This window comes from Anguilla anguilla, chromosome 10 (genome assembly GCF_013347855.1).
Source record: "Anguilla anguilla isolate fAngAng1 chromosome 10, fAngAng1.pri, whole genome shotgun sequence".
In the NCBI taxonomy this organism is placed as follows: Eukaryota; Metazoa; Chordata; class Actinopteri; order Anguilliformes; family Anguillidae; genus Anguilla; species Anguilla anguilla.
Genome location: NC_049210.1, coordinates 18,725,629 through 18,751,811, shown reverse-complemented (window position 1 = coordinate 18,751,811; position 26,183 = coordinate 18,725,629). Strand labels below are relative to the sequence as shown.

Here is a 26,183-nt window from a genome sequence, read left to right as displayed (position 1 = left end):
AAACACTGACCATGAGGTTTTGCGCGACATTCGGACATTTCCAGATTGCGTGTGCAGCTACACAAGCCTTCACAGTCGAGGAACCTCAACCCTCAACCAAACGCAACCTGGGGCAATATGGCAGCACTGTACTCAAAACACGTGGAGTTGCCAGGGTAGCATTGAGCATGTTGGAAGATGTTGGCAGAGAACTAGCAAGCAATGCCTTCCCCTCCTGCTCTTTTTGAGAACTTCCCTTACAGTCCATTACTGTAAGTCACAGATGAAGGCTGATGCTAACAGAGATGTTTTCAATAATATTTTCTTTTTTCCTGGTGATGAGGAGCACATTTTTAGCCCCTTTTCCATTGCACAAAACAGTTCAGGAACCATCTGTACCCAGGAATATCTGGAACCTCAGGAGTTTCCAGAATGCTTCCTGGTTTCTGTTTCCACTGTAATGAGAATTTGGGAGGAAATGCCAAATAAAAGAAAGTAGTGGTTTTATATTGTCTAACCTTCCCTTAATCAACGGTAGGTTCTGGCTTTCCCATACCCAGAACATGTTATGGGGAGTTTTGCCTCTGGCAGGGAACTTGAGTAGGTCCTTTCATGATGACCTCAACTGTACCTAATTGGATGAGAGAGACCTCGTCAGTCTAAAATGCCCTCAAATCTAATCGATCTGTGAAAATAGATTTAAGAGCATCTTAAATCTAAGATTATAATCAATGATTATGTTTCTGTGGCTGACAAAGGCTTTGAGAGCAGGGAAGCAAAACTCAGTCTGGCAGCGGCTGCTGTACCAGAAATGTGCCTCGTTGGACCTGTGGATTACTCTCCCGACGGAGAGGGGGGCAGAGGGCAGCTTCTGGAGGATACCATCTACGTGCTGAAACACTGTCAGCACTAAATCACTGCTGCGAGTGAATTGTTTTCCCAAGTCATCAGATACACCCCCCACTGCGCACGGACGGATTTAGGCTTTTATGGACATCCGATGGTTTCTATGGACCTAGAAGAGGTGGGAACGTGGAGACATCAAGTAAACGATTAAGTGCTTATTGAAGGAAGCCTTGAGCACCTGGACCTGAAAGTTTCCCAGTGCTAAGTCTATGGATGAGGTGGAAGTTCTACCATTAGAATACGATCGTCTTAAAGGAGATCTACCTCTTTCAGGAGGTCTACAGCAATGCTTAGTCTGTACATCTGGCCACCCAGTCCCTCTCATTCCCTGCCCACTGTGATTACCCAGGATGTCACTGCAAAACAGACTTCTCACTAGACCTCCTCGGTTAAATAGTTTACAGTAAGTGAAATATTGCTATTATTTTTCTTGATGGATCTTTATTTAGCAGCCGTCCCTAATCAGGGTGACAGCTTTGGCATTTGCGCAGGCTTTAACTTCATATTAATCAGCAGGATATTACAGAAGCTGTTCAGTTGCTTGGAGCGCCTTGTCTTAAGTGTACGGTAGCAGTGCTATTTTGAGTCTGCGTGTCCTCCCGTTACTCTTAGTATAGAGCTCTGCAAGTTGTCGTCATGCGTGATGCGTTTTGAGGCGAGCGCCGTTATTGGAGGATAAACCCGCCTAAGTGCGTCATTCTAAATCGCAAGTGTTGTACCCATCTCATTCTCGGCTGCTTTTTTTCTGATCTATTACCCCATTAATTAGATGTGTACTAATTTACCAGCTGTTAATTTACCTAAACTTATTAGCTGGCTACTAACGCAGGTAACACTGATATCAAACTAACAACTGAGATGGAGTTAAACAAGTCAGTTTTTTACAGAACCGTTAAGGTCCTTGCCTGGATCATCTAGTCCCTGAATCGCTGTGTGTGCATTTAAATTTTGCATGTGAAATATTGCACATACGCAAAATTTTGCACGGGGTGCCTTCCGAACCTCAGTTTTATGTCATTTTAGGCAGTTATTGCCAGTGCCAGTGCCTGCTAGTTAAGCAAAGTGTACAGAAGCCTGGAATGCAGGCTAACGTGAGCCCGTTTTAGAGATATAGCCTACATATTTAACTAGACAGGAAACATTTTATGGGTGTACAGTTTGTAAGGATTCGTATTGTTTATAGAATGTATCTTATCAATATAAATAATTATTTTGCACTTGGATGAAGTTAGATATAATTTTCTCTTTCTTCCTTTTCTTGTAATCTTATTTTTGCCCAGCGTTTTTCTCTCTGGCTCTCTCCTCTCATAAATCTGGCGTAGCCTACCCCCGATCATCCTCCAAACGTGGCGGCCTTGTCCCTGTTGCCATACCAACCGACCGTACTTCCCGAGCGCTGTCGCGGGGCACCACCTCTGCTCTGCCCGCTCGGCGTGTTCCGCACCCCTGCGTGATCTTCGGCGCACAGATTCACGCCTGTGGGGCTGAGACAGCCGTCCGTTCGGCGTCTGCTGTGGGCCCGCTCGAGAGAGAGGGGAAGTCCGAATGGGAACTGGTCCCGGGACCCTTTTTAAAAACACAGTGGCTATTATTATTCCAGCAGCTAAAATTGGCGGCTTGTTGCTTTCTGGCCAGCGTGCGTTGAGTGGAAGGGGAAACGGAGGCGTCAACTTTTATCTATTTATAGCTTCCAGAGCTGAGTGTGGGTGTGGGTGTGCAACGCATGCATGCGTCCGTGCGTCCGTGCGTGTGACAGAACGCATGTGGTCAGATTCTGTTACATCCGTTTTAAGTACAGTCTTCGTCTTGTACTGTGACAGTGGGCCTGTATCAAAGAGCAGAACTCAATAGCATTGAAGGTAGGCTAATCGGGGCACGGGACAGAAATTTCTCATCTGAATCGCAGGGGTGGTACTGACTAAACTAAGCAAAATGAAGCTGGAAATATTGGCTGTGCTTTGTGGGTGTTGCACAGAATCACTGATCCTTAAACGATCTGCATAAATGGCTGATCTTTAATCTGCTGCATGGCCCATCCTATTCACTGTTCCTGCGAAATCAGCCTGTGCAGAAACTATGAAGATCAGCAAATCTGCAAAGCGGTGAGAACTGGCCCTGTGTTTTTGGTCTATCTTCCATATTAACCGTATCCTCTGCGTTACGAACACCCAGGGCAGAAAGAAATGAGTTTCTTACCCTGATCATTAAACAGTTATTATCTTAATGCATCATCCGCTTAGTCATCTGACGCACCACCCGGGGTGTGGGGGGGTTGGGGGTGACATCATCGGCGTGGTCTTCAACATCCACGGCATCTCTCTTGCCTGCTCTCAAACCACCCACTGCAACGTTTAATGGGCTTTAATGCTCTTTTTTTGAACGCATGTTTGCTTTATAACTTTCATTTGTGAGGAAAAGTGGAATAAGTTATCGCTTGACTTCTTCTTTTCATTCGTCGTCTTCTCTCATGTTTTGCAAATACGTTCCCCAGCTGAGCAACCAGTGTACAGTCATCACTTTCCATGGAGAAATTTCTGGATGGCCCCTCAAACTTTGTCATCAATGATGTAGTCCTGAGTCAGCGCCAGAGGTAAATGCTTGCGGCTCTTGGTGAACTGGTCACCAGGTCACGTCCTGTCCTCACGCGTCACTTCCTGGCTTCTCCGTCTCTTTCTCCTCTGCCCTGGCAGTTTCACTTCCTATTTCCTTCCCCCCCCCCCCCACTGCTCAGTATTCCTGGGCTACTCGCTCTTCATTGGTCCTCCTTCCTTTGGCACGATGCACCCAGTGACTGAAACGAGCTCTTCTGGTTTGGCCCTGGACCATATGCGTGCACCTGTCTCTGTGCTTCGATCAGTCAGTCCGGCGTGGATTTGTGTGCACGCCCAGGAAATGTATCGGGCTTAGCGGATTAGTTTTTTGGCTGCAGCTGAAGGAGGGCACGCTTGTGTGGAAAAGATATTGAATGACCGCCTGGCTTTCGAAGCCGACAGCAGTTCCATGCTTTGCCACTCAATTGCTAAAAGGCCTTCGGAATGGTCACGGCCCCTGGCGGGAACTTTGCTGGAGTCATGTTTTTTTTTTTTGCGTGTGTGTCGTTCTGTTGACTTAGGAATTAGTTTCCTTGATTCTCGCCTGGGTCACACAGACAGACGGCAGCAGGGACCCGGGTCTTTCTTCGCTGTGCGGTTGTGGTGTGGGGGGGGGGGGGGGGGGTAGAGAGGACTTCCTGACTGAGAAGCCCTGGGGTCACCGCATTCGTTTCCCCGCTCCCTCTAAATCCCTCTGGCCGAGCGCTGCCTGAACACCTCCTGGAACATCGTGTCCCCGCAGCGGCGTTTTGCGTCCCCCCCCCCCTCCCCAAATCCCCCCAGGAGTCCCACAGGGAGAACAGGCGGAGTCTGGAGGACAGAAGCCCCCGATGTCTTTCGAGCGCTGAGACCGGCCCGTAATGAGGTTACGCAGCGGGACGCGGTGCTGAGGTTGGCGTGAGCGTGTCGCAGTAACGCGGCAAATTCCATTACGGGCCGCGGCCAGCCGCGCTGCCGTCGCGCCGCGGCTGCGCTTTCCTGGGGGTGGGGGAAGGGGGTGTGTTCGGTCTCTTCTCAAAGGCTGCATTTTGAGCGTCTGCATCCCTCTCTCTCTCTCTCTTTCTCTCTCTCTCTCTTTCTCCATTTCCCTCCCTCTCTCCTTCTCTCCCTCTGTGGGCTCGTCAGTGCCGCTGAATTTCTGGGCTGTTTTTCTGGTCGGCAGCCACCTACAAAGACCCTTTTGTGTCAAGGAATGCTTCAGGAAATCATTCAAATTTTATGCGTTCTCTCTGGTCGGTGTGTGCGAGGGAGACTAATGTGATTTGCATATCTCAGCCTCTCGCTGCTCCTGATCTTAGCAGATGCTGGTGAGCACAGGGAGGGGGGTCCTATTGTTTCGGGGGGGGGGGGGGGGGTGGGGGAGGTCCGCCTCGTCTGAGCCGCGTTGCGTCTCTCCGCGGTGCGGTCCAGCTGCCGGGGGTGGCGGCGGCGTCGTCTGCCCCTCTCCCTTTTCGTCTGCCCCTCTCCCTTTTCGTCTGCCTCTCGGTTTGTTTTTGTTTGCTCTTATTAACATGACAAACGTGCGTTCGTTTTGCCGAACCCCGTTGCCTGCACGAACGAACGGAGCAGCAATAACGCAAGAGTACAATAGATGTAAAGTACAATTACAGTGAAAGCAATCTCTCTCTCTGCCCCCCCCCCCTTTCCTTTCCTTCCCTTCCCTTCCCTTCTCTTCCTCTCTCTGCTTACGACCGAAGCTCGTTAAACGCGGGCGACACTGGCGCTTTTCATAGCCGCGCGAGTTCGTCCGCCAGCGGTCTTGGCACTCTGGCCGTTCCCCCGAGGACACGGCCGCCTTCTTCGCGTTCGTCTTTAACCGCTTGCGTCTCCGCTTCAGCTTTTCCACCCCTTTCGCTTACGTTTACGCATGTTTCTGATCATCGTCAGCTGTTAGGCTACTGCATAGCGTATTTATTTTTATTAACTATTTTACAATGTGACAGTACTACCAATGGCACGCATGGAAAAAAAACAGACTTGTTTTGATTGAAGCCAGAAAGTTTTTAAGAGTGCTGCTTCAGCCTAGGCAGCCTCTCATGCTGTCGAGATTATGACTAAAATCCCATGATCAGAGCCCTGCTAATAACTCTTCCCAACTGCACATGTTTTGAAGCCTAACTTGGTCCAGACTTTGACCCAGTCTAGTTACTGAATTGGCATTTACGTTGTCATATACAACCAATTTCAAAATGGGTGGGTGGGGGGGGGGGGGGTGTAAAATACTTATTTTTTGTTTTCAAAAGCATTTTATCAGTTATTTGTTAATTTATTTATTTGCTTGTATTTTTCTACAGGCAGACTGACTATGCACTTACAAAACTGAATGATAACTGAATGAAAAATGAATAAAAAACAACGACAGAAATAAATGTCGTTATTAAGAGATTTCATGCTTTTATTTTAAGCCGTCTTGACTCATTTTGCTCCGGGCCGAGTTCTACTCAGCGTGTCTTAATGCTTACGATAATATTGGTGCTTTATATAGTGTGTGACATCCTTAAGAAATGACTTCAGGGTCGTTTAATTAGTTCCTCTTCATTTTTATTCATTCCGTGACTTTAACAGGAAAACGTTGCTGCCGGAATGTTTTTTTAAGGCAGTCTGACGAACCTAAGTGTGGAAATTCCATTAGAATTGGTTTGGAAAGCCCTGCGCTCTCACCTGGCTGATAGCCTGATCGCAGTGGCGTTCCGTAAGTGCCTCTTGTTGAGAGAGGTCACAAGGCCGGGCTGTGGCCGAGAGGAGCCGACACTACAGATTCATTTTTGCTGCTGTGACGGATTGTACAGAATCAGGCCGTGAATCAGGGAGGCCTGTTTTTTCCACAACTTTTGAAAGTGACACTTTTCCTGCTGTGTCAGTTATCAAAATGCAAATCTCTCTCTTATTTTTCCTTTTCCTCTAATTGTCCTTATTTGGAATGGCCAATCGTATGGCATCGCTTCTTATCGCACCACAGTCTCCGGGCGGTGTTTGCACAGACGTGAGTCTGAGGGGGACGCTTCACGCTCTCCTCGGCCGACGGGCCGCGGTCCTGACCGGTGCCGGCTGCCAACGACCGTCGAGTCGCTATAATCCCGGCCTCCCGAATCCCCCTCCCTTTCCCTCGGCGACGGCAGCGCCAGCGGCGCTCTGCCCTCCGGGGCGTACCAAACCGCGGGGCACTAGATCAGTGCCAGCCTCCTGAAAATGCAAATAGGCTGCCTCTTTATCATTTGTATAAATGCGCACAGAGACGACAAACCCGCTTTGAATTTGTAAACTGGGCGACATGAAAAAGAAGCTGCACGAATTTCGGGGCGTGCGCCCGGCTCGAGGGCAGAGGACCGATCTGAGTTTCTCACGTTCGCGTGTGAAGTTCGAGGCCCGAAGACCCGGGCGATATGCGTTTGCGGCGGCGTGGGTACGGGGCGTACGCGTCGAGCGCACTCTCGGGTTTCATCCTCAGAACGCGCTGAAGAATAAGTAAACCAAAAGTCTCTCTTCCTTCTTCTCTCGCCGTCTATTAAGTGAAATTCAATTCAGCTTGGTCGACTGGTGCTCTGTTGGCACGGCGAACCGCAGCAGTCTTCCTGCTGTAGTCGTATTCAGTTTGAAATGTGCAACCTCGAAGCGCTTGTTCAGCTATGGTAAATGGTAAATGGACTGCATTTATATAGCGCTTTTATCCAAAGCGCTTTACAATTGATGCCTCTCATTCGCCAGAGCAGTTAGGGGTTAGGTGTCTTGCTCAAGGACACTTCGACATGCCCAGGGCGGGGTTTGAACCGGCAACCCTCCGACTGCCAGACAATCGGTCTTACCTCCTGAGCTATGTCGCCCCTATGGTGAATGTGAGTGTACATACGTACAAACATGCGTGGTTAAGTGTCTTTCTGTCTTCCGTTCCCCCCCCCCCCCCCCAAGTCCCTGTCCAGTCGGGTCCAGCTGGGGAAGATGGTGAAGCCGGACGTCCACACGCTGGCCCACCACCTGAAGCAGGAGCGGCTCTACGTGGCCTCGGAGAAGCAGCTGATCCAGCGGCTCAACGCCGAGGTTCTGAAGACGGCCGAGAAGCTCTACCGGGCCGCCTGGATCGCCAAGCAGCAGCGGATCAACCTGGACCGGCTCATCCTCACCAGGTGAGCCGACCGCCTTCGTCCCCCGGGCGGCGTTTCGAGCGAGAGCGACGACCTTGGACTGTCAGCCTTTCTCAGTCGACCAGAAAATGGCGGCCTCTATTACCTCCACCTCTAAAAATAAAATGTTCACCCTTACTGTCAACACACAATCTAATCTGAAAGAAATTTCATTGTTCTAGCCTTTAACAATTACTGTAATTTGAACACGTTATCTATTTAAAATTACACTTTTTTTGAGAAAGTAATTTGCTGTATTGTTGTTAAAAGGACGAAGTACACTGTGGTTGGATTGAATCTGTCTCTCTAACAGTCGTCTTTTAACAAGGATAGGATTGATGCTTACATTTCATTTTCAGGGGAATGAGAAGACATAGAAAGAGAAACAGCACGGGAATGGTTTAGTGTGACACAGGCAAACCGTGCTTCCAAGGCTGTTTGGTGAACTACTCGTTAACAGCGTAGCCAATAAAAGCGCTTCCTGGGTTTAAGGGTCTAGAGTCACACCAGAATCACACCAGATTCAGAGCACTGGCGTAGCGGAAGTGAAGCATGCCAGTCAAGCATGCCACATGTAGCGCGCACTCTGCACCTGACCGCGGCATGCGCATCAACTTCAACCCGCTAGCACGGGCGCCGAAAGGAAGCTCGAGCTACGCGAGCGCGCCGCGTCCACAGCAGTTCTGACCTCGGAAGTCAGCGTAGGCGTCAGTCGAGACGAACGCCTTTGACCTACCTCGCCAGCACCCGTCTCCGACATCAGGGTTATCTGAAGGTTGTTTGAATTGCTTGTGGGAAAACTCTTCGCAAGAGCGTCCTTGTGGGTACATTACATTACATTACATTACAGGCATTTAGCAGACGCTCTTATCCAGAGCGACTTACACAACTTTTACATAGCATTTTACATTGTATCCATTTATACAGCTGGACATATACTGAAGCAATGCAGGTTAAGTACCTTGCTCAAGGGTACAACGGCAGTGTCCTTACCCGGGAATCGAACCTGCGACCTTTCGGTTACAAGCCCAGTTCCTTACCCACTGTGCCACACTCCGTCCGGGTACGCTACGACAGATACACGAAGACAGACACGTAAACCCCCGACCGCCTCTTTCTCCGTGACGACTCGGGCCACGCCAAGCGCAACACGCCCTCACCCTGCGAGAGCACGCGCTCGTTTTACAAGTTCCTCACGAGAGGTTAATGTTTGTCCGCGTTCGGTCGCGCGTGTGTGTAAACACCTCACAGCGATTACAGTTGAACTTTCGGGCTGGTAATGTTCACAGGAAGCGGGGCTAATTTGCTTATTACGCAGGCTCAATTTGCTTGCTGTACAAGTTTTTTTTTGTGAGACGTTAATGGTTCTCTGTACAGATGAATGTTTTTTTTTTTTTTAAACACTGCCCTCGTATTAAAGTCCAGCTCCCGGTAAAAAAAAAAACGCTCAGCTGACTAAAAGCCGACGTGATTCCGGAGGGGGGGCCGAGCGGCCCTCGTGATTTTGACACTTCCCTCCTGGTGGAGAGGAGTGACGTGTTACTGACAAGGGGTTTCAGGAACCGCCCCTTCAGGTTGAGACGAAAACTTAAGCTCAGCTCCCGCTTGGCGGGGGGGTATCCGTTACCATTATTTTCAGTTGTCTGCCGGGCTGTCCGCCACAGCCCACAGCCCACAGCCCACGCCCCCCCATCCCCTCTCCCACCCTCCCGGGCTCGCACCTCCTCCGGGGAGTCCCCCCTGAAGGTTAGGTGTGCCCCTGCGTTGCGTTCGCTAACGTTCTGAGCTCTTCTCTCTCAAGCTGTAAGCACTGAAGAAGAGAAATGCCGCCGGTGTATTTATCTTCTTTAAAGGAGAGTGGACACGCTCCCCTCCTTCTGTTTTTGTCTTTATTCACGTGTGGAGAAAGCAGAGAGGGATACAAACGGAGGTTCGGAGATGCCGTGGCGCCCATACGGGGGATTCGCGTAGAGCGTTGAGGTCGACGGGCCTTCAGACTGTCCCGCTCGTCTCCCCGTAGCTCCGTTTCCAACATGGAGGACGTTAGATTTATTTAGTCGACTTGTACAGTGAGGTAAACCCATTTTAGGTTTGGACTGTCCTCGGAGTACCTCCCCTACCTTCGCCGGGAGCAGGCGTGCTGCGTTTGCCTCCGTTCCTGACGCCTTCCTGACCCGAATACTCTTGATGAAACTGACCCGCTTTCGACGGGCCGGGCCTACTACGCGTTCTCCTCCTACGCCGCCTCCTACGCCATCCTGCTTAAGCGGAGAGGTTAGCACAGTAGCAGCGCAGTCTGAGGTAGCGCCGCTCCGGGTCTGCTTGCTAAATAAACAGTCTGTACTCCCCCTGCTGGCCGCTGACCTGCTGAGAATTTTTTACAGGAACGGGTAAAAATAGCCTTACGCCGGAGATCTTGCACGTGTCTTCTAGTCCTACCCAGGTTTACAGTCCATCTCCTGACTCTCTGCAGTACACGCCTGGACTGTGCATGATTCGTAGATAAAGAAAATGGCTCGCATACGAAGGAACCCTGCATCGAAACGCAGACCGAACAGCCCGTATTCAGGAGTCCCTGCAATGATGTCACAGCAGAATGCAGCCCCCTGCCTCCCCCCCCCCCACCCCCCCAATGCCTGCGGTCTGTTAGTACTGCACAGTATGCGAGGTGTGCGTTTTGGAGGCATCGCGGTTGTGTGCTAATTGATTGAGATTAGTCACACCTCATAAGGCTTTTTGAGAAGGTGGTACATGAGTGCTTTACATTACGACATGATTGTCTTAATTACGATCACGGTCATTGTAATGATGATGGTGAATAATTGTTATTATTGGCTGGACCGCAACAGCGGGGCCAGCCCTACAAACGCGAATGTCTGTGACTGAGTGATGAAGTTACGCCATTGGTCAGCCGGATCACGTGTGTTAGGTCCAGCCATATACTAGGTTTCCTAGTCTTGTTATTGTTATAGTTATTTTACTCAATTCATAAACATAATATTATTATTAAATAGCTGTTAATAAGTAGCTTTATAAGTATTAGAAATATTAGTAGTAGTAATAATAATAGCAATAGTGGGAGTCATAATGATAGCAGTTGTAGTAGACATAGCAGCAATAGTAGTAGAAATAATAGTAGACATAGTCGTAACAGCAGTTGTAGTGCAGCAGTAGTAGTAGTAATCGTGATGTGCTCTCTTTCTCTCCCTCTTTCTTTCTCTGTCTCCCTCTCTCTCTCTCCTTCTGTCTCTCTCTGCCTCTTCCTCTCACTCTCTCTCTCCCCCTCTCCCTCTCTCTCTCTCTCTCTCTCCCCCCTCCCTCTCTCTCTCCCCCCCTCTCTCTCTCTCCCTCTCTCTCTCTCTCTCTCTCTCTCTCTCTCTCTCTCTCTCTCTCTCTCTCTCTCTCTCTCTCTCTCTCTCTCTCCCCCCCTCCCTCCCTCCCTCTCTCTCTCCCCTCCTCTCTCTCTCCCTCTCTCTCTCTCTCTCTCTCTCTCTCTCTCCCCCCCTCCCTCCCTCTCTCTCTCTCTCTCTCTCCCCTCCCTCTCTCTCCCCCAGTGCGGAGGCCTCCCCAGCAGAGTGCTGCCAGCACGCCCGGGTGCTGGAGGACACGCAGTTCGTGGACGGCTACAAGACGCTGGGCTTCCAGGAGAGCGTGTACGGCGAGTTCCTGGGCCGGCTGCGGGAGAACCCGCGGCTGGTGGCGGCCTGCCTGGTGGCGGGGCAGCGGCTGAGCCCGGAGCACGCGCAGGGCGTGGTGCACAGCGTCTTCACCTCGCTGTACGGGAACTGCATCATGCCCGAGGACGAGAGCTACCTGCTGCAGGCGAGGCCCGCCCGCCTGTCCCTCAACCTGTCTGTCTCTGTAGTGTAGCACATACGCACTCTCTCTTCTTTTCAGTCAGAAGTGTCATCAAATATAGCGCCGTGTGTGTAGTCAATGCAATAGCCATCACATGGATGCACAACATGCAGCTCAGCCTGGCAGAGGTCCAGTGACTTGGTGTCTGTGTAACACGAATCTCACCGTCTATCGGATTTCCCTGAAAAGTTCGTTCTGTATAGCAAGGGGTTCCTGAACTGGAGTCTGGGCATTCCTGGAAGGTTCCTCGGCAAACAACAACACTGAGTTTGATTCCACATTTCATCAAAAATGTTTTACCATTGACGATGGTCATTTTAGGGGAGCCCTTTTTTTTCTTCAGAGAACAGCCCTATGAGCCTGTCGATCTTTGGTAGAGAAGTTTGAGAGCACGTCGAAGATACTTGAGAGTGATGAAGACGATGATTTCATCGTCCGCTCCCCAGGTGGCGCATTAGCCGAACCCCAAGTTAGCTCATTTATTGCTCCGATTAGATGATTCCCGCTTAATGACGATGGCAAGAAACTCATTTCTACCCGGGGTGCCCGTGGGAAGGGGTGTAACGCGTTAGAACCAGATTGCATTACGGTGCGTCGCATTAATTAACATTAACTAATGCGCTACCGTGAACCAGTCATTCGCTAATTAATTTACAAACTTTGGAACTAGCATCTTAACTAATCACAAACACATGTATTAGTCGACGCCTTAATCCTCCGCATTAGTTAAGGAAGAAAATAAAATCGCCTCATCAGACTCATTGATTGATTAGCGTTAGCACAAGATTGTGAAACTGGGATTCTGTATTTTCTGTATAAAATGTGTGATATATAGAGGTATAACATGTGCCGCACCTTAGATACGCCATGGAGCTTTTCTAGAGAGTTCTGTAGAGTCAGCGAGTTCCTGGTTTAAATGAGAAACATGTCCTCGTTGCCTTTGATGTCGTCACGGAGATGGAGATTTCAGTGTTCGGTGTTCTGCTTTTGAGGTCTCTGCAGCAAGCTGGGCGAGCCTGATGGACGGTTTTGTGGCACGTGTGCACGGGCTTCCTGTACGCATTAAGCCGTTGACCTCACAGTGACGACATCGATTCTGTGTAACATTTATGCAAGGGGGACAGCGATCCGGTGTTTTGTTTTGCACACTGCCTCATTTTCCCAGAATGCCATGTGTGGGTTTTGAACGGTTGCAGCCAAGAAAAGAAAGTAAAATGCATTGTTGATGTAGTTTCATAAACTTTGGTGTAGTTTGACAAACTTTGCAGTTTCAGTAAGTCAAAAAAGAAGTTGCGAAGACGAATGTGTTTTTGCCCATTTTATCATGAATAATTGTTAAGTGTACATACTGTCGCATCCCTACTACAATATGGAAGAAAGACAATCGATCATAAAACTTAATACGGATGAAATTCTCCTTTAATTAGCTCGTGCGGATGAGTGTAAGCCCACTGAACAGCGTCGCTTAAAGCTCTGGTGCCTGTCTTTGCAAGGCGATGTTCAGTGTTTCACTCTGGCGCCTGTCCTTTGTGAGGCGATGTTCAGTGTTCGACTCTGGCGCCTGTCTTTGCGAGGCGATGTTCAGTGTTTGACTCTGGCGCCTGTCTTTGTGAGGCGATGTTCAGTGTTTGACTCTGGCGCCTGTCTTTGTGAGGCGATGTTCAGTGTTCGACTCTGGCGCCTGTCTTTGTGAGGCGATGTTCAGTGTTTGACTCTGGCGCCTGTCTTTGTGAGGCGATGTTCAGTGTTCGACTCTGGCGCCTGTCTTTGCGAGGCGATGTTCAGTGTTTGACTCTGGCGCCTGTCTTTGTGAGGCGATGTTCAGTGTTCGACTCTGGCGCTTGGCTTTGCGAGGCGATGTTCAGTGTTTGACTCTGGCGCCTGTCTTTTGCGAGGCGATGTTCAGTGTTTGACTCTGGCGTCTGTCTTTTGCGAGGCGATGTTCAGTGTTCGACTCTGGCGCCTGTCTTTGTGAGGCGATGTTCAGTGTTTGACTCTGGCGCCTATCTTTGTGAGGCGATGTTCAGTGTTTGACTCTGGCGCCTGTCTTTGTGAGGCGGTGTTCAGTGTTTGACTCTGGCGCCTGTCTTTGTGAGGCGATGTTCAGTGTTCGACTCTGGCGCCTGTCTTTTGCGAGGCGATGTTCAGTGTTCGACTCTGGCGCCTGTCTTTGCGAGGCGATGTTCAGTGTTTGACTCTGGCGCCTGTCTTTGTGAGGCGATGTTCAGTGTTTGACTCTGGCGCCTGTCTTGGCGAGGCGGTGTTCAGTGTTTGACTCTGGCGCCTGTCTTGGCGAGGCGATGTTCAGTGTTCGACTCTGGCGCCTGCCTTGGCGAGGCGGTGTTCAGTGTTTGACTCTGGCGCCTGTCTTGGCGAGGCGATGTTCAGTGTTCGACTCTGGCGCCTGCCTTGGCGAGGCGATGTTCAGTGTTCGACTCTGACGCCTGTCTTTGTGAGGCGATGTTCAGTGTTTGACTCTGGCGTCTGTCTTTTGCGAGGCGATGTTCAGTGTTTGACTCTGGCGCCTGTCTTTTGTGAGGCGATGTTCAGTGTTTGACTCTGGCGCCTGTCTTGGCGAGGCGATGTTCAGTGTTTGACTCTGGCGCCTGTCTTTTGTGAGGCGATGTTCAGTGTTTGACTCTGGCGCCTGTCTTGGCGAGGCGATGTTCAGTGTTCGACTCTGGCGCCTGCCTTGGCGAGGCGATGTTCAGTGTTCGACTCTGGCGCCTGTCTTTGTGAGGCGATGTTCAGTGTTCGACTCTGGCGCCTGTCTTTGTGAGGCGATGTTCAGTGTTTGACTCTGGCGCCTGTCTTTGCGAGGCGATGTTCAGTGTTTGACTCTGGCGCCTGTCTTTGTGAGGCGATGTTCAGTGTTCGACTCTGGCGCCTGTCTTTGTGAGGCGATGTTCAGTGTTTGACTCTGGCGTCTGTCTTTTGCGAGGCGATGTTCAGTGTTCGACTCTGGCGCCTGTCTTTGTGAGGCGATGTTCAGTGTTCGACTCTGGCGCCTGTCCTTTGTGACGCGATGTTCAGTGTTCGACTCTGGCGCCTGTCTTTGTGAGGCGATGTTCAGTGTTTGACTCTGGCGCCTGTCTTTTGCGAGGCGATGTTCAGTGTTTGACTCTGGCGCCTGTCTTTGTGAGGCGATGTTCAGTGTTCGACTCTGGCGCCTGTCTTTTGCGAGGCGATGTTCAGTGTTTGACTCTGGCACCTGTCTTTGTGAGGCGATGTTCAGTGTTTGACTCTGGCGCCTGTCTTTGGGAGGCGATGTTCAGTGTTTGACTCTGGCGCCTGTCTTTGTGAGGCGATGTTCAGTGTTCGACTCTGGCGCCTGTCTTTGTGAGGCGATGTTCAGTGTTCGACTCTGGCGCCTGTCTTTGTGAGGCGATGTTCAGTGTTTGACTCTGGCGCCTGTCTTTGTGAGGCGATGTTCAGTGTTCGACTCTGGCGCCTGTCTTTGTGAGGCGATGTTCAGTGTTCGACTCTGGCGCCTGTCTTTGTGAGGCGATGTTCAGTGTTTGACTCTGGCGCCTGTCTTTGCGAGGCGATGTTCAGTGTTCGACTCTGGCGTCTGTCTTTTGCGAGGCGATGTTCAGTGTTCGACTCTGGCGCCTGTCTTTGTGAGGCGATGTTCAGTGTTTGACTCTGGCGCCTGTCTTTGGGAGGCGATGTTCAGTGTTCGACTCTGGCGCCTGTCTTTGTGAGGCGATGTTCAGTGTTTGACTCTGGCGCCTGTCTTTGGGAGGCGATGTTCAGTGTTCGACTCTGGCGCCTGTCTTTGTGAGGCGATGTTCAGTGTTTGACTCTGGCGCCTGTCTTTGGGAGGCGATGTTCAGTGTTCGACTCTGGCTGCGTTTCAGGTGCTGCGCTACCTGATCGAGTTCGAGCTGAAGGAGAGCGACAACCCCCGACGCCTCCTTCGCCGCGGCACCTGCGCCTTCAGCGTGCTCTTCCGCCTCTTCTCCGAGGGCCTGTACGCCGCCAAGCTCTTCCTCACCGCCACCCTCCACGAGCCCATCATGCACCTGCTGGTGGAGGACGAGGACCACCTGGAGACGGACGCGGCCAAGCTGACGGAGCGCCACACGCCGGCGCAGCAGGAGCGCCTCTTCGGCGAGAAGGGCTCCGAGGCGCACCGGCGCAAGGTGCAGGCGGCCGTGGAGGCCAACGAGGCCAAGCTGGTGAGCCTGGTCAACAAGTTCATCGCCTCGCTGCGGCAGAACACCTACTGCTTCCCGCACGGCCTGCGCTGGGTGGTGTCGCAGATGTACCGGACGCTGTCGCGGGTGGAGCGGCTGGAGGTGGGCGAGGTGCGCTCCATGTGCACCCACCTGCTGCTCACCTGCTTCATCTGCCCCGCCGTGGTCAACCCCGAGCAGTACGGCATCATCTCGGACGCCCCCGTCAACGAGGTGGCCCGCTTCAACCTCATGCAGGTGCGGCCGCGCGCGGGACCGCCGTGTTCGGGGGGGCGGGAGGGCGCGGGGGACGTTACCGTTTTTTTTGTAGAATTTTATTTTGTGTAGCTTTATTTTCTGTATCATTTGTATGACCTTATTGAACTTTATAGTGATGTGGTAAGTAGTAACAGGATATGAGAGCAGCTTTAATAGCCTTTTCTGTGTTTTTGTGTGTCCTGCGTTATCTCTTTCAGTTTGTTTGACTGTCTCTGTCTCTGTCTCAAATTCTAATTCAAAGAAGCTTTGTTGGCACGACATGTGTATACATACATATTGCCAAAGCAAGAGTACAACAAACAATGAACATGTGAACAGAATACAACTTTGTGTGTGTGCGTCTGTGTGTGGTATTTCTGTATGTTCGTTTATGTTACGCAATGTGTACATTAGGTGAAACCGTGAATATAACATTTAACAGTAATTACAAAAATTAATTTCAAAAACATTAATAAATAAAAGGAGATGTCATTTCTCTCTCTCTCTCTCTCTTTCTCTGTCTCACTGTCTCCCTCTCTCCCTCCGTCTCTCTGGAAGGTGGGGCAGTTGCTCCAGCAGTTGGCCATGGCCGATGCTGATGATGCGGATCCGCGCAGGAAGAGCAGCCTGTCCAAGTTTGACAAAGTAAGCGCCTCGGCGAGCGTGTGCCTGCACGCGCCCGGGACGCGGGTCGTATAAATCAAACGCGGCGGGGCTGATACTCCCCCCGCGGGAGAGAGAGACGCCCACGCTCGGAGCCGCCAACCCCGCGGTCACGCAAACAACAAAATTCCCCAGGATAGCTTCCCCCCCCCCCCCCCCGCTGTCTTTTGACCAGTGCGCGGTTTTTTAATTGGCTGCTCGGTTCTCCTCAGAGCTGCGTGGCCGCCTTCCTGGACGTGGTGATCGGCGGGAGGGCTGTGGAGACCCCGCCCATGTCCTCGATGAACCTGCTGGAGGGGCTGAACCGGACGGTCGTGTACATGACGCACAACCAGCTGCTCGCGCTGGTGAGACCGGTGACTTCATTCCTTTTGCTCCGCCCATTTACAGTGAACAGGGCCGCGATGACTTGCCGCGCAAAGCAACACACACTGCCTTCTTTAGCCGCTAACTGAACTTCACTGCTTTTCTTTAGTAAATTTTGTACATTTTTTAAAGTACATTTTAAATGTAAACATTAGTAAACATTTTCATGTCAGTTTTAAAGTGCATCCATTCAGGTGAAATCACCCTTCTGGGTAGCACCCTTCTTTTTGAGTAAATGCTGAAAAATGTACATACAATGTCATTACTCTTCCAGTCAGAGGAAACAAATAACTAAGTCTGTATCACGGTACAGTGCTGCTCTTTCAGAAGAGCCGGGGAGGCGTCACGTTGGAGACGTTTGGAAGACTCCGGTTTAATACGGCCATTCCTAACACGCAGCCTTCGCAGAAAGATAAAACAAAGTCCGGGCCCAGAACCTCGCTCCCAGTTTTGAACAGGCAGTAGGATTCCTGAGTTGATGAGGAAAATTCCTTCCTGACAGGGACTGAAGTAACGTGCCTGAACGCGAAGCGCGGTGCAGCGCGAGATCTGAGGCATTTCTCTCCCGAGAGATCTGCCCTGCTGCTTCTAACGGGAACGGCTGCTGGTCCCCCAGGCCGGGGGGGGGGGGGGGGGAGCTCGCTAGGCCAGGGGAGGGGGGGAGCTCCGGGGCTCTGACCTCATCGAGTTGGCGTTCGCACCTGAGTCGGCCTACGGGCAGAACCGCACAACTGCCGAGTCAGCGCTTTCCCCTCCTGAATCTCTCTGCACTGTAAAATGTCCGGTGTTAATTCAACTCCAGCAGAGTTTATGCGAGTCCACTGTGGCCGTAGCTGACTTACATAAACATCATTAAAGTTGATTTAACGTTGAATGTTTTACTGCGGAGTCTTAGTCAGGACTTCACAGGCACTTGCCTCAGCTGTTTCCCATTTCTTCTGTAGGACTGGAAAGGAGTTGGCTCCTTCAGTTCTGCTTCGGGTTGTTTTCTGTAGTCATTCCTGTTGCAGTTACATGATTCACCTTAGCCCACGAGTGTCACTGCCGTTGTCCGGCAAGTTCAGTCCGTCAGCTGTAAAAACACCCTCTGGTGAAATTTAAGGAGAACATTGGTTAGTTTTAAAATCCTGGGTGACATTGTTCTGGTTTAACTCCTGCATTCAGTGTGGGTTTTTTGTGTGTGTGTGTGCGCGTGTGTGCGCTGTTTCTCAAGTTATAGACTATCCATCGGAAACAGAGTTGTATTGTGTTTCAGGGGCGGCCATTTTGGCTCCAGGCCAACGTAGGTCAAGGGACACACCAAATGATATTCAAAAGTGAAGTTCTTCCAGGTGAGGGAAGACAGACGGTCAAACGTTTTGCCCTCCCCAGGTGGACTTTGTGCGGGGCGTGACGACGGGGGACCAGCTGTCCGAGGAAGAGCGCCTGGCCCTGGAGACTCTCCTGGCCAGCATCCCGCAGTCCCACGCCGTGAAGAGCAACAGCCTGGAGCTGACCCCCTCCAACACCCCCCAGCTCTCGCCGGCCACCACCCCCGCCAACAAGAAGAACCGCCTGCCCATAGGTACCCATTACCCCCACCCCACTATCCCCCCACCCCCCCCCAAGGCTCCGCATGTATACTAATGATCACTAACTCTAATGTTTTTTTTTTCCCTTTTGCATGCAGGGTCATCCCAGGACAGTATAAAAATAAGCCACCACGTCTCGGAGGGGAGGGGGAAGGGGGGGGGGGCACTTTATGAGGTTCCTTGACCTACGCGCATCGCGGAGGCCCAGATACCAGACACCTCTGAAGCCCGGCGCTCCGTTTAGACTCCTCTTCTGTTTCCTGTTCGTCTTACGTTCGGGAGACGCGTTCTTTTGGTTTTTTTTTTTCTTCTCCCGCTTTCCCGTAGCCGTGTCGTTTATGGGGAAAAATGAACACCTGTCGAGGGTTTTAGTGCCCGGCGAGTTGAGATGAGTTGTTGCGCCGAGCGGTGCCGCGCTACGAGGGGAAGCTAATGAGGTGCTCGTTTAGTTAGAGGAGCAATTAACAACATCTGGAAAGGGGCAATATCACGGCGATGACAACCAATTACATTAGAAAATACAAATGAAGTCCCCTTAATTATGATGGGTCTGGATGAAGGAACGCGCACCTTCCGCGTTCTGGAGGGGAGATTTATGCCAAAGCGGCCTCTTTCGCTGGAAATGGATGCGTCTCGCGCGTTCGGGTTCGAGTGGGTTTGCGTTCAAGCGGTGGTTCTGTGCAGAAACGGAAAGCAGACCTTCGGTCCACTTGACAGAACACGGCGTACTATACAACTAGCGCCATCTCAACTCTTGCAAGCATACTGTAAGAGTGCTTGCTAAAGTAATAAACTAGCTATGATTTAATCTCAGACTACTTAGTCTAAGAGTACTTTGTTGCTAGAATATTCAAGTCTATCTTAAACCAGTGCACTATGCTGTCAGTACAATATAAGTTTGCAGTAAACTTGTGTGCTTCCTAACTACTGCATATTGAGTATATAACGAATGCAGTACAACGGTGAATGTGTGAAACTACAATTTTAGGTAAAACATTTCATATCTATAATCATACATTTTTTAGGAACCTGTCAGTTTCATTTAAGCCAATCAAAGAAATAGTCCTTAGTTATATGATGAGTGTTTGTTGTTGGAGAATGTCAGGGAGGCACGGATAATGTGTGGCACTGAATGGGCTCCCATGCACTGAGCAGTGCGCTCTGGTATACTGGGGAGTGTGGTGTGGGCTGAGGGTGAGAATGGGTTTGTGGGCCCAGTTTCTGAACGTTTGTTTCTCTCATTAAGTCTGTAAGATTTGTGTTTCTTAAAGTTGCTGTTATCAGAGAAATACACTGAGAGACGTTGCATGTGTTTCTGCATATTTATCCTACTCGTTTCCTGGTTGGACTGGACCCCCGTGGTCTATGAGAGGCCCTGGCTCACCGGTTGATGGAGCGCGTTTCCGCTCTTTTTGTGTCCTCTGTCCTCCTCCCCTCCCTCTCACTCCCTTAATTTTTTCTCTCTCTACTCTTCCTCCTCTGCTGCCAACCATCAGGGCAACAGATTGTGGCCATCACCCCCTGGGACTCCACCTCCGCCACCCTGTATGGTTACATCCCCTTAGTCACCCCTTTCGGTGGGTAACAAACTAACCCCCCCCCCCCCCTGCCCCGGGGAGGGCGCCTGAAAACCCGCGCCCGCCTGCTTGCCTGCCCGAGCGTGCCGTCGCCCGCGCCACCCGCACCATGTGACTCACCGTTTCTCGCCCGCACGTGTGCCCGTGCCCACGTCTCTCACCCATCCCTGTGCGCCCCCTCGCCATGCCTGCCTCTGTCTGCCACGCCCGCCCGCTGCCTGTGCCCCCCCCCCTTCTCCTCAGTGTCGCCCGCGGCCTTAATTCAGTTCTGTTCAGTTTTTTTCATGTAGCGCTTTTTAAATGGACGCCCACAAAAATGCCTCGCAGCAAAATTGGGGAAGACCAGGCCTGAACCTCCCGAAAAACAAGCAAGTGAGGTTAAAAAAATAAATACATTATGGGAAAAAAACTCCCTGAAATACATTTCTCAGCCATGGAGAAGTCTGTCTGGCTGGCCGTGTGTCAATAGTTCAAGTTAGGCTAAATGCTAATCGGGCGGTATTTTATTGGAGCGCACAGTCGTAGTGGCTGTGCAGATTATGATAGATTATAATTTAGACAGAGCTGGATGTTAGCATCGCCCCGGGACCAGTCCTGCTCTTCAGGCCATGTTGAAAAGGGGATGAGGGTTGAATGTTGATGATGCAGGGGATTAAGATTTTCAGACCGGCGGGGAGGGCAGGGCAGGTAGGGTTTAGATGTGCTCCCTTCTGGTTGCAGGTTTGAATCTCATTTGTGCGACCTTGCTTTCAAACCCTTGGCCAGAGAACTAATCGGTGTCCTGCAGCTGTGATTCAAACGTGCATCTTGCGACTCCAGGTTGTGAGACTCTGCAGTGAAGCCCTTGGGCAGAGTACTAGATTTGAAGTGCTGATATAAATATCCAGCTGCATAACGCGACGCCTAAACTTTGTTGGCCTCCTCGCCTTTTCGAGAAGCAGGAATAATTTTCTTTTTTATCCTCGTCCTGCTTATTCTCCTCAGTGTTGTGTTTCACTGCTCAGACGGCTTACTGTAATCCACCTTCGTTTGAAGTCTCGATTTCTTCCACTTGATTAGAAAACGGAGTCTAATCTCCAGCTAATCTTGTATACCTGGAACACACGTTTATTTTTATTTTTTTAATGGCGGCTTAATTTCAGAGAATGCATTTTTTCGTTTTTCTTTTCCCATTTCGCCGTGTGCCTGAAGTAAACGCTGTGAGATATCGTGATGTGATGTAGATTGGCTTATTTCCCTGTTGCGCCCAGGATTAATATTAGTATTTTATTGCTGGTAGCTTTCCCTGATAGCCGGAGCTTGCTCTTCGGTTTGTGAGTGGTTGCTGTCAGGAGGCTGCTAATTTCCGTGTGGAAATGTTTTAGCTGACAGTTATTGACTCTACCTATCTGCATGCGGTCCTCACGCTGTGACCGCGCAGTTAAGTTCGGGTGCTTGGCGCTGCGTTTGGCAGGTATTTGGTATTCTCTTTTTTACATTCCTGCCGTTGGTAAACTTGTAATGTAGCAGGCGGGATATATCGGCGCCGTACATACAGTGCGTTTTATCAGTAAAGGAGAAAGCCACGAGCCCCGTAAGGGACGTTTCTGCTCTAGCTAATGTACTGCAACACAGAACCCAGCGTTCCTTTTAAGGCCCCCTGAACCTCCCACAATTCTCCTCTTCCGAAGCGTCTCACTTTTACCGAGAGAAGAATCCGAAATCAAATAAGCCGTTCCCGCGAGCCGCATCTCTGCGCTGTCTGATCGCATTTGCCGGCGCTTTTTCATCTCCTCATAATCGCGGTGCCTGCCGACAGCGTCGGACAAATTGAAGTGTTTCACGCAGATGGATTTTTAAAAACGGGAGAGGAGTAATGGCAGGGAAAATTAAACAAAGACAGTGGGAGTGTGTATTGTGTGTATTTTCTGTGTACGTGCGTCTGTGTTTAGAGCCTAACTACTACGGGATTTTTGAGACCAAAACCGGCGGGGTTTTGGCGGGGGAAATTCACTAATTACTGATATAGCAGCCAATACAGTGAATTCTTGAGTTGGAATGAAAATAGACATTTTTCTGTGTGGATTTTGCACCTGTTTTTGCACCGATGTGACTATACAAAGGCACTCAACAACTAAGATTGTTTTCTCAATCATATAACATTTATTATGGAATATTTTGTTATTAATATTATGTCATTTTGTTATTAATATCATGTCAACCAATTTTACGTTGAGCATTGATCAATTAGGGACAGTCAATTAGGGACAAAGTATAGACCATGACGCATAGCTTCTCTGCATTTGCACCTGCCGGAGCGCTCATTCCCTGTCCTGCTAAAAACTCTCTTGCTGGGGACATAAAAAAATATTTTCACAGAAGTAATGATATGTATCTATTTTAGAAATGCATTTACTTCAGGCTATAAATAAGAGAAAGTGAGTCTGGGTCCGACAGTAGCCTGCCGACTATGATCTGTGATAAAGATGCTGCAAGTGAGCGCAGCATCTGTCTGGAAACGCTCTGAATCCGTCTGTCGGAGGATGAGTGTCCGATGACCGAAAATGTCCGTGAACCTCTGGCTCTTCTTGCCATTGGCCTTCTGGCTGTACCACCTGTGGACCAATTGTACTCGCTTCAAGCCTAATTTATGCTTCTTCGCCAAACGCTTTCGACAAGTTGCTTGACAAGAATGACGTATTTTGAACTGAAAACATTTTTTGGAAAAAAAAACTTATATTTTGGGAACACAGCCAGAGGGACCGCTGAAATTTGTTATGGATGTTTTTAATATATAAAGATATAAATCCGGTTCATATATCGGCCGGGCTGTAGTGTGTGTGCACGTGTGCGCCTGTGTGCGGCTTTCATCTTTGTGTTTGTATGTGTACTGTAGCTTTGCTTTCGATGTTGTGCCAGTGGATCACTCACTGTTCAAGGTCAAAGTTCAAGCTACCTTTTGTAACACCGACCCTCCCCCTCCCAGCAGCCTCCCGCAGCCGCAGCCGTACCAACATTGCCCAGGAGGGGGAGCCAGAGGCCAGCTCCCAAGAGTCCATACAGGAAGTGGTGCCTGAGGAAGTACTGGTTATATCTATGGGGATTGCCCCTCAAATTGTTCCTGGGATGATGTCAGAGAATGTGGTAAGAAGCCTGTGGTACTAATCCTGCAGGGAAAGACCTGGTTAAATGGAATCAGCTTGCCATCAAATGAAAATAAGATTGAGCTTTTAAAAAAGGTCTTGTCTCAATCGTGAGGATATAATATATTATGATTAGAATGGACAGAAGTAGAAGCATGTACATCATATGACCAACGGTATCTTGACACCCCTTGGTCTGGGGCTGTTTTTCCTGGTTTGGGCTAGGCCCCTTAGTTCCAGTAAAGGCGAATCATAATGCTACAGCATACAATCACATTCTATACGATTCTGTGTTTCCCCAATATTTTGGGGAAGGCCCTTTCCTGTTTCAGCATGACAATACCCCTGGGCACACAGCGAAGTTCATGTAGACATGGTTTTGTCAAGAACGGTGTGTAAGAACTTGCCTGGCCTGCACAGACCCCTGACCTCAACCCCACATCCAACACCTTTGGGATCAATTGGAAAGCCAACTGCGAGCCCGGCCTAATTGCCCAATCAGTGCCCAACCTCACAAATGCTCTTCTGGCTGAATGGAAGCAAATCCCTGCAGCCATGTTCAAACATCTCGTATGAAGCCTTCCCAGAAGAGCGGAGATTGTTATAGCAACAAAGGATGGACCAACTCTGCATCAGTGCCCATAATTTTGGATGAGATGTTGGATCTCAGGTGTCCACGTACTTTTGGCCATGTAGTGTATGTTCCCACGCTTCTTTCTTCACTTTTGAAGTGATCCCGAATTGAAATTTCCCTTTATAACGTGCTTCCATTCATGAACCACTCGGGCAAGTAGTAAAAAGCTGTTCTTGTATCCAGATTGAAGCACGACATCATCTGCATCGTCCATAGCAGCAAGAGCAACAGCTTTGTGAGTAGGTTTTTTAGAGAAAACTCTGAGCTGGAAACTTTTAGGGCCACGTAGGAGTGCCACATTGGATGGTAGTAAACGTTTTAAAGCATTGACCTGATAACGAGATGGATTGCCTACGACGGCCATTTTCAGGACTGTTTGTGATTTGGTCTTGGTGACCTTGGAGTCCTCCAAACTTCCCCTAACTTTTCACAGATTTAGGAGCTGATTTTATCACGCACACGCACACAAAAAAATTCAATTAGGAGTCTGAAAGTTAGGACTGACATGGCCATTATTTGTAGGAGTTTCTCCTACATCAGCTACTTTTTTGGGCTTAAGATGTTTCCTGAATACTGCCCAACTGTTGCACCTAATGTGTCTCAATGTTTGACCTGGCAAGTTATTCCATGCTTTGTTATTATTAGTGTTTGTTTTTTAAAAATAATTATCATAGTAACCATGTAGTGTAGAGTTGTAGAGTGTTGTAGTGCTGAATGTCATATCCATAAGTCGTAAGCGGTAGTGCACTGAAACCAGTTTTATTGTGTGAATGTTCAATATCTAATTTAAATATTCAATATCTAAAATAATAGGTGTAGTGATGTGGGTTGTTAACACAGTGACATGGGCTTTTGCCACAAGGATGTGTGGCTGTTACCACAGCGATGTTGGGCTGTTGCCACAGCGATGTTGGGCTGTTGCCACAGTGATATGGACTGTTGCCATGGTGATATGGACTGTTGCCCCTGTCCCTCAGGTCCTGACGCTGCAGATGGCCGACGGGGCGCAGGGTGACGCGCCGGCCGACGACACGAAGCTCCACGGCAAGCCGGACAAGACGCTGCGCTTCTCCCTCTGCAGCGACAACCTGGAGGGCATCTCTGAGGGTGAGCCTTCCGCACTTTGCCACCAGAGGGCGCCATTTCCCTCCGTGAGTCACACTCACGCCAGCGCTCGAAGCCCTAACTGCTTTGTAGTTTCTGACTGAATGAAATGACTCTTTGGGTTTTCAAGCTGGAAACGGCCGTGTGTGCGCCTTTGTGTGTGTGTGAGTGAGCGTGTGTCTGTGTGTACCTGCGTGTACTACAGGTGTAACGCGGCTGCCGTTTTGAGCTGCGCTAGATGTTCCCGGCGTTGAATGACAGGGGCGCAGCGTGCTGGCTGACAGGGCTGACATAATTCTGTGCAGCACCTGCCATGTTAAGTGAACAGGCAGCATGTATCACCCCCAGCGGGTGCCGCTTCCGCGGAGGCTCAAGAGCAAACGAGCTTCTGATTCGTGACTGATGGTTTTATTGGCTGATGCGGACAGGGAGCTTGTGCGAGCGAGGCGCTGATATGCTAATCCCGACAGGTCCGTCCAATCGCTCGAACTCGGTGTCGTCCCTGGACCTGGAGGGCGAATCGGTGTCCGAGCTGGGGGCGGGGCCGTCCGGGAGCAACGGCGTGGAGGCGCTGCAGCTTCTGGAGCACGAGCAAGGTGCGAGCGTTTCCTGGGCAACCAGGTGCCCCCACACCAGGGAAAAAAGGCTTTTGGACGCATAAATTATACAATGCATCATTAAGCCCTGCAATGGCCAGTGGCTTGTTAGGTACTTGAGTAAAATCTGAGTAAACCATTTTTTCAGTCACCTTTGTTTTTGTTTCAGGCTATGGCAAGGTGTAATTTTAACCTCCCCACCAAGGCCTTGATTTAATATGCATTCGGAGCATGTATTTAAAACAGTTTAGCCGCTAGGTGCACGGTCTTGGAACTATAAGGGTTCTGTGTCATACGAAGCCAGCAACATAAAAAATATCTTAAGAAGGTAATATCGGTGTACTGATGGTGATGATGATGATGATGATGTCATCACCATGCGACCCAGCCACCACTCAGGACAACCTGGACGACAAGCTGCGCAAGTTTGAGATCCGGGACATGATGGGCCTGACGGACGACCGCGACATCTCGGAGACGGTCAGCGAGACGTGGAGCACCGACGTCCTGGGCAGCGACTTCGACCCCAACGTGGACGAGGACCGGCTGCAGGAGATCGCTGGTAAGGGCTGTTTCTCACTGATCTGGGTTCAGCCGAGAGAGGTCGCACCTTTAACGGGCTCTGACATCACTGATTTTGGGTCAGCCGAGAAGAGGTCACA

At 50.1% G+C, this 26,183-nt stretch overlaps 1 protein-coding gene across 7 annotated transcripts in view; it reads left to right on the top strand.

Annotated features, from left to right (window-relative positions):
- Positions 1-26,183, top strand: part of gapvd1 (GTPase activating protein and VPS9 domains 1) — a 62,620-nt gene that overhangs the window by 4,608 nt on the left and 31,829 nt on the right. For 3 of the 7 annotated variants that reach the window (XM_035436005.1, XM_035436001.1, XM_035436002.1), the window contains exons 2-12: positions 7,383-7,597; positions 11,149-11,416; positions 15,313-15,888; positions 16,447-16,533; positions 16,764-16,898; positions 18,289-18,481; positions 19,985-20,065; positions 23,031-23,188; positions 24,799-24,928; positions 25,396-25,521; positions 25,910-26,083. In XM_035436005.1, coding sequence (XP_035291896.1) covers positions 7,413-7,597; positions 11,149-11,416; positions 15,313-15,888; positions 16,447-16,533; positions 16,764-16,898; positions 18,289-18,481; positions 19,985-20,065; positions 23,031-23,188; positions 24,799-24,928; positions 25,396-25,521; positions 25,910-26,083 — 2,113 coding nt within the window. In that variant the 5' untranslated portion in view covers positions 7,383-7,412. The remainder of the gene's footprint in view (positions 1-7,382; positions 7,598-11,148; positions 11,417-15,312; positions 15,889-16,446; positions 16,534-16,763; positions 16,899-18,288; positions 18,482-19,984; positions 20,066-23,030; positions 23,189-24,798; positions 24,929-25,395; positions 25,522-25,909; positions 26,084-26,183) is intronic. The other 4 variants (XM_035436008.1, XM_035436007.1, XM_035436004.1 and 1 more) reach the window with 3 other exon arrangements.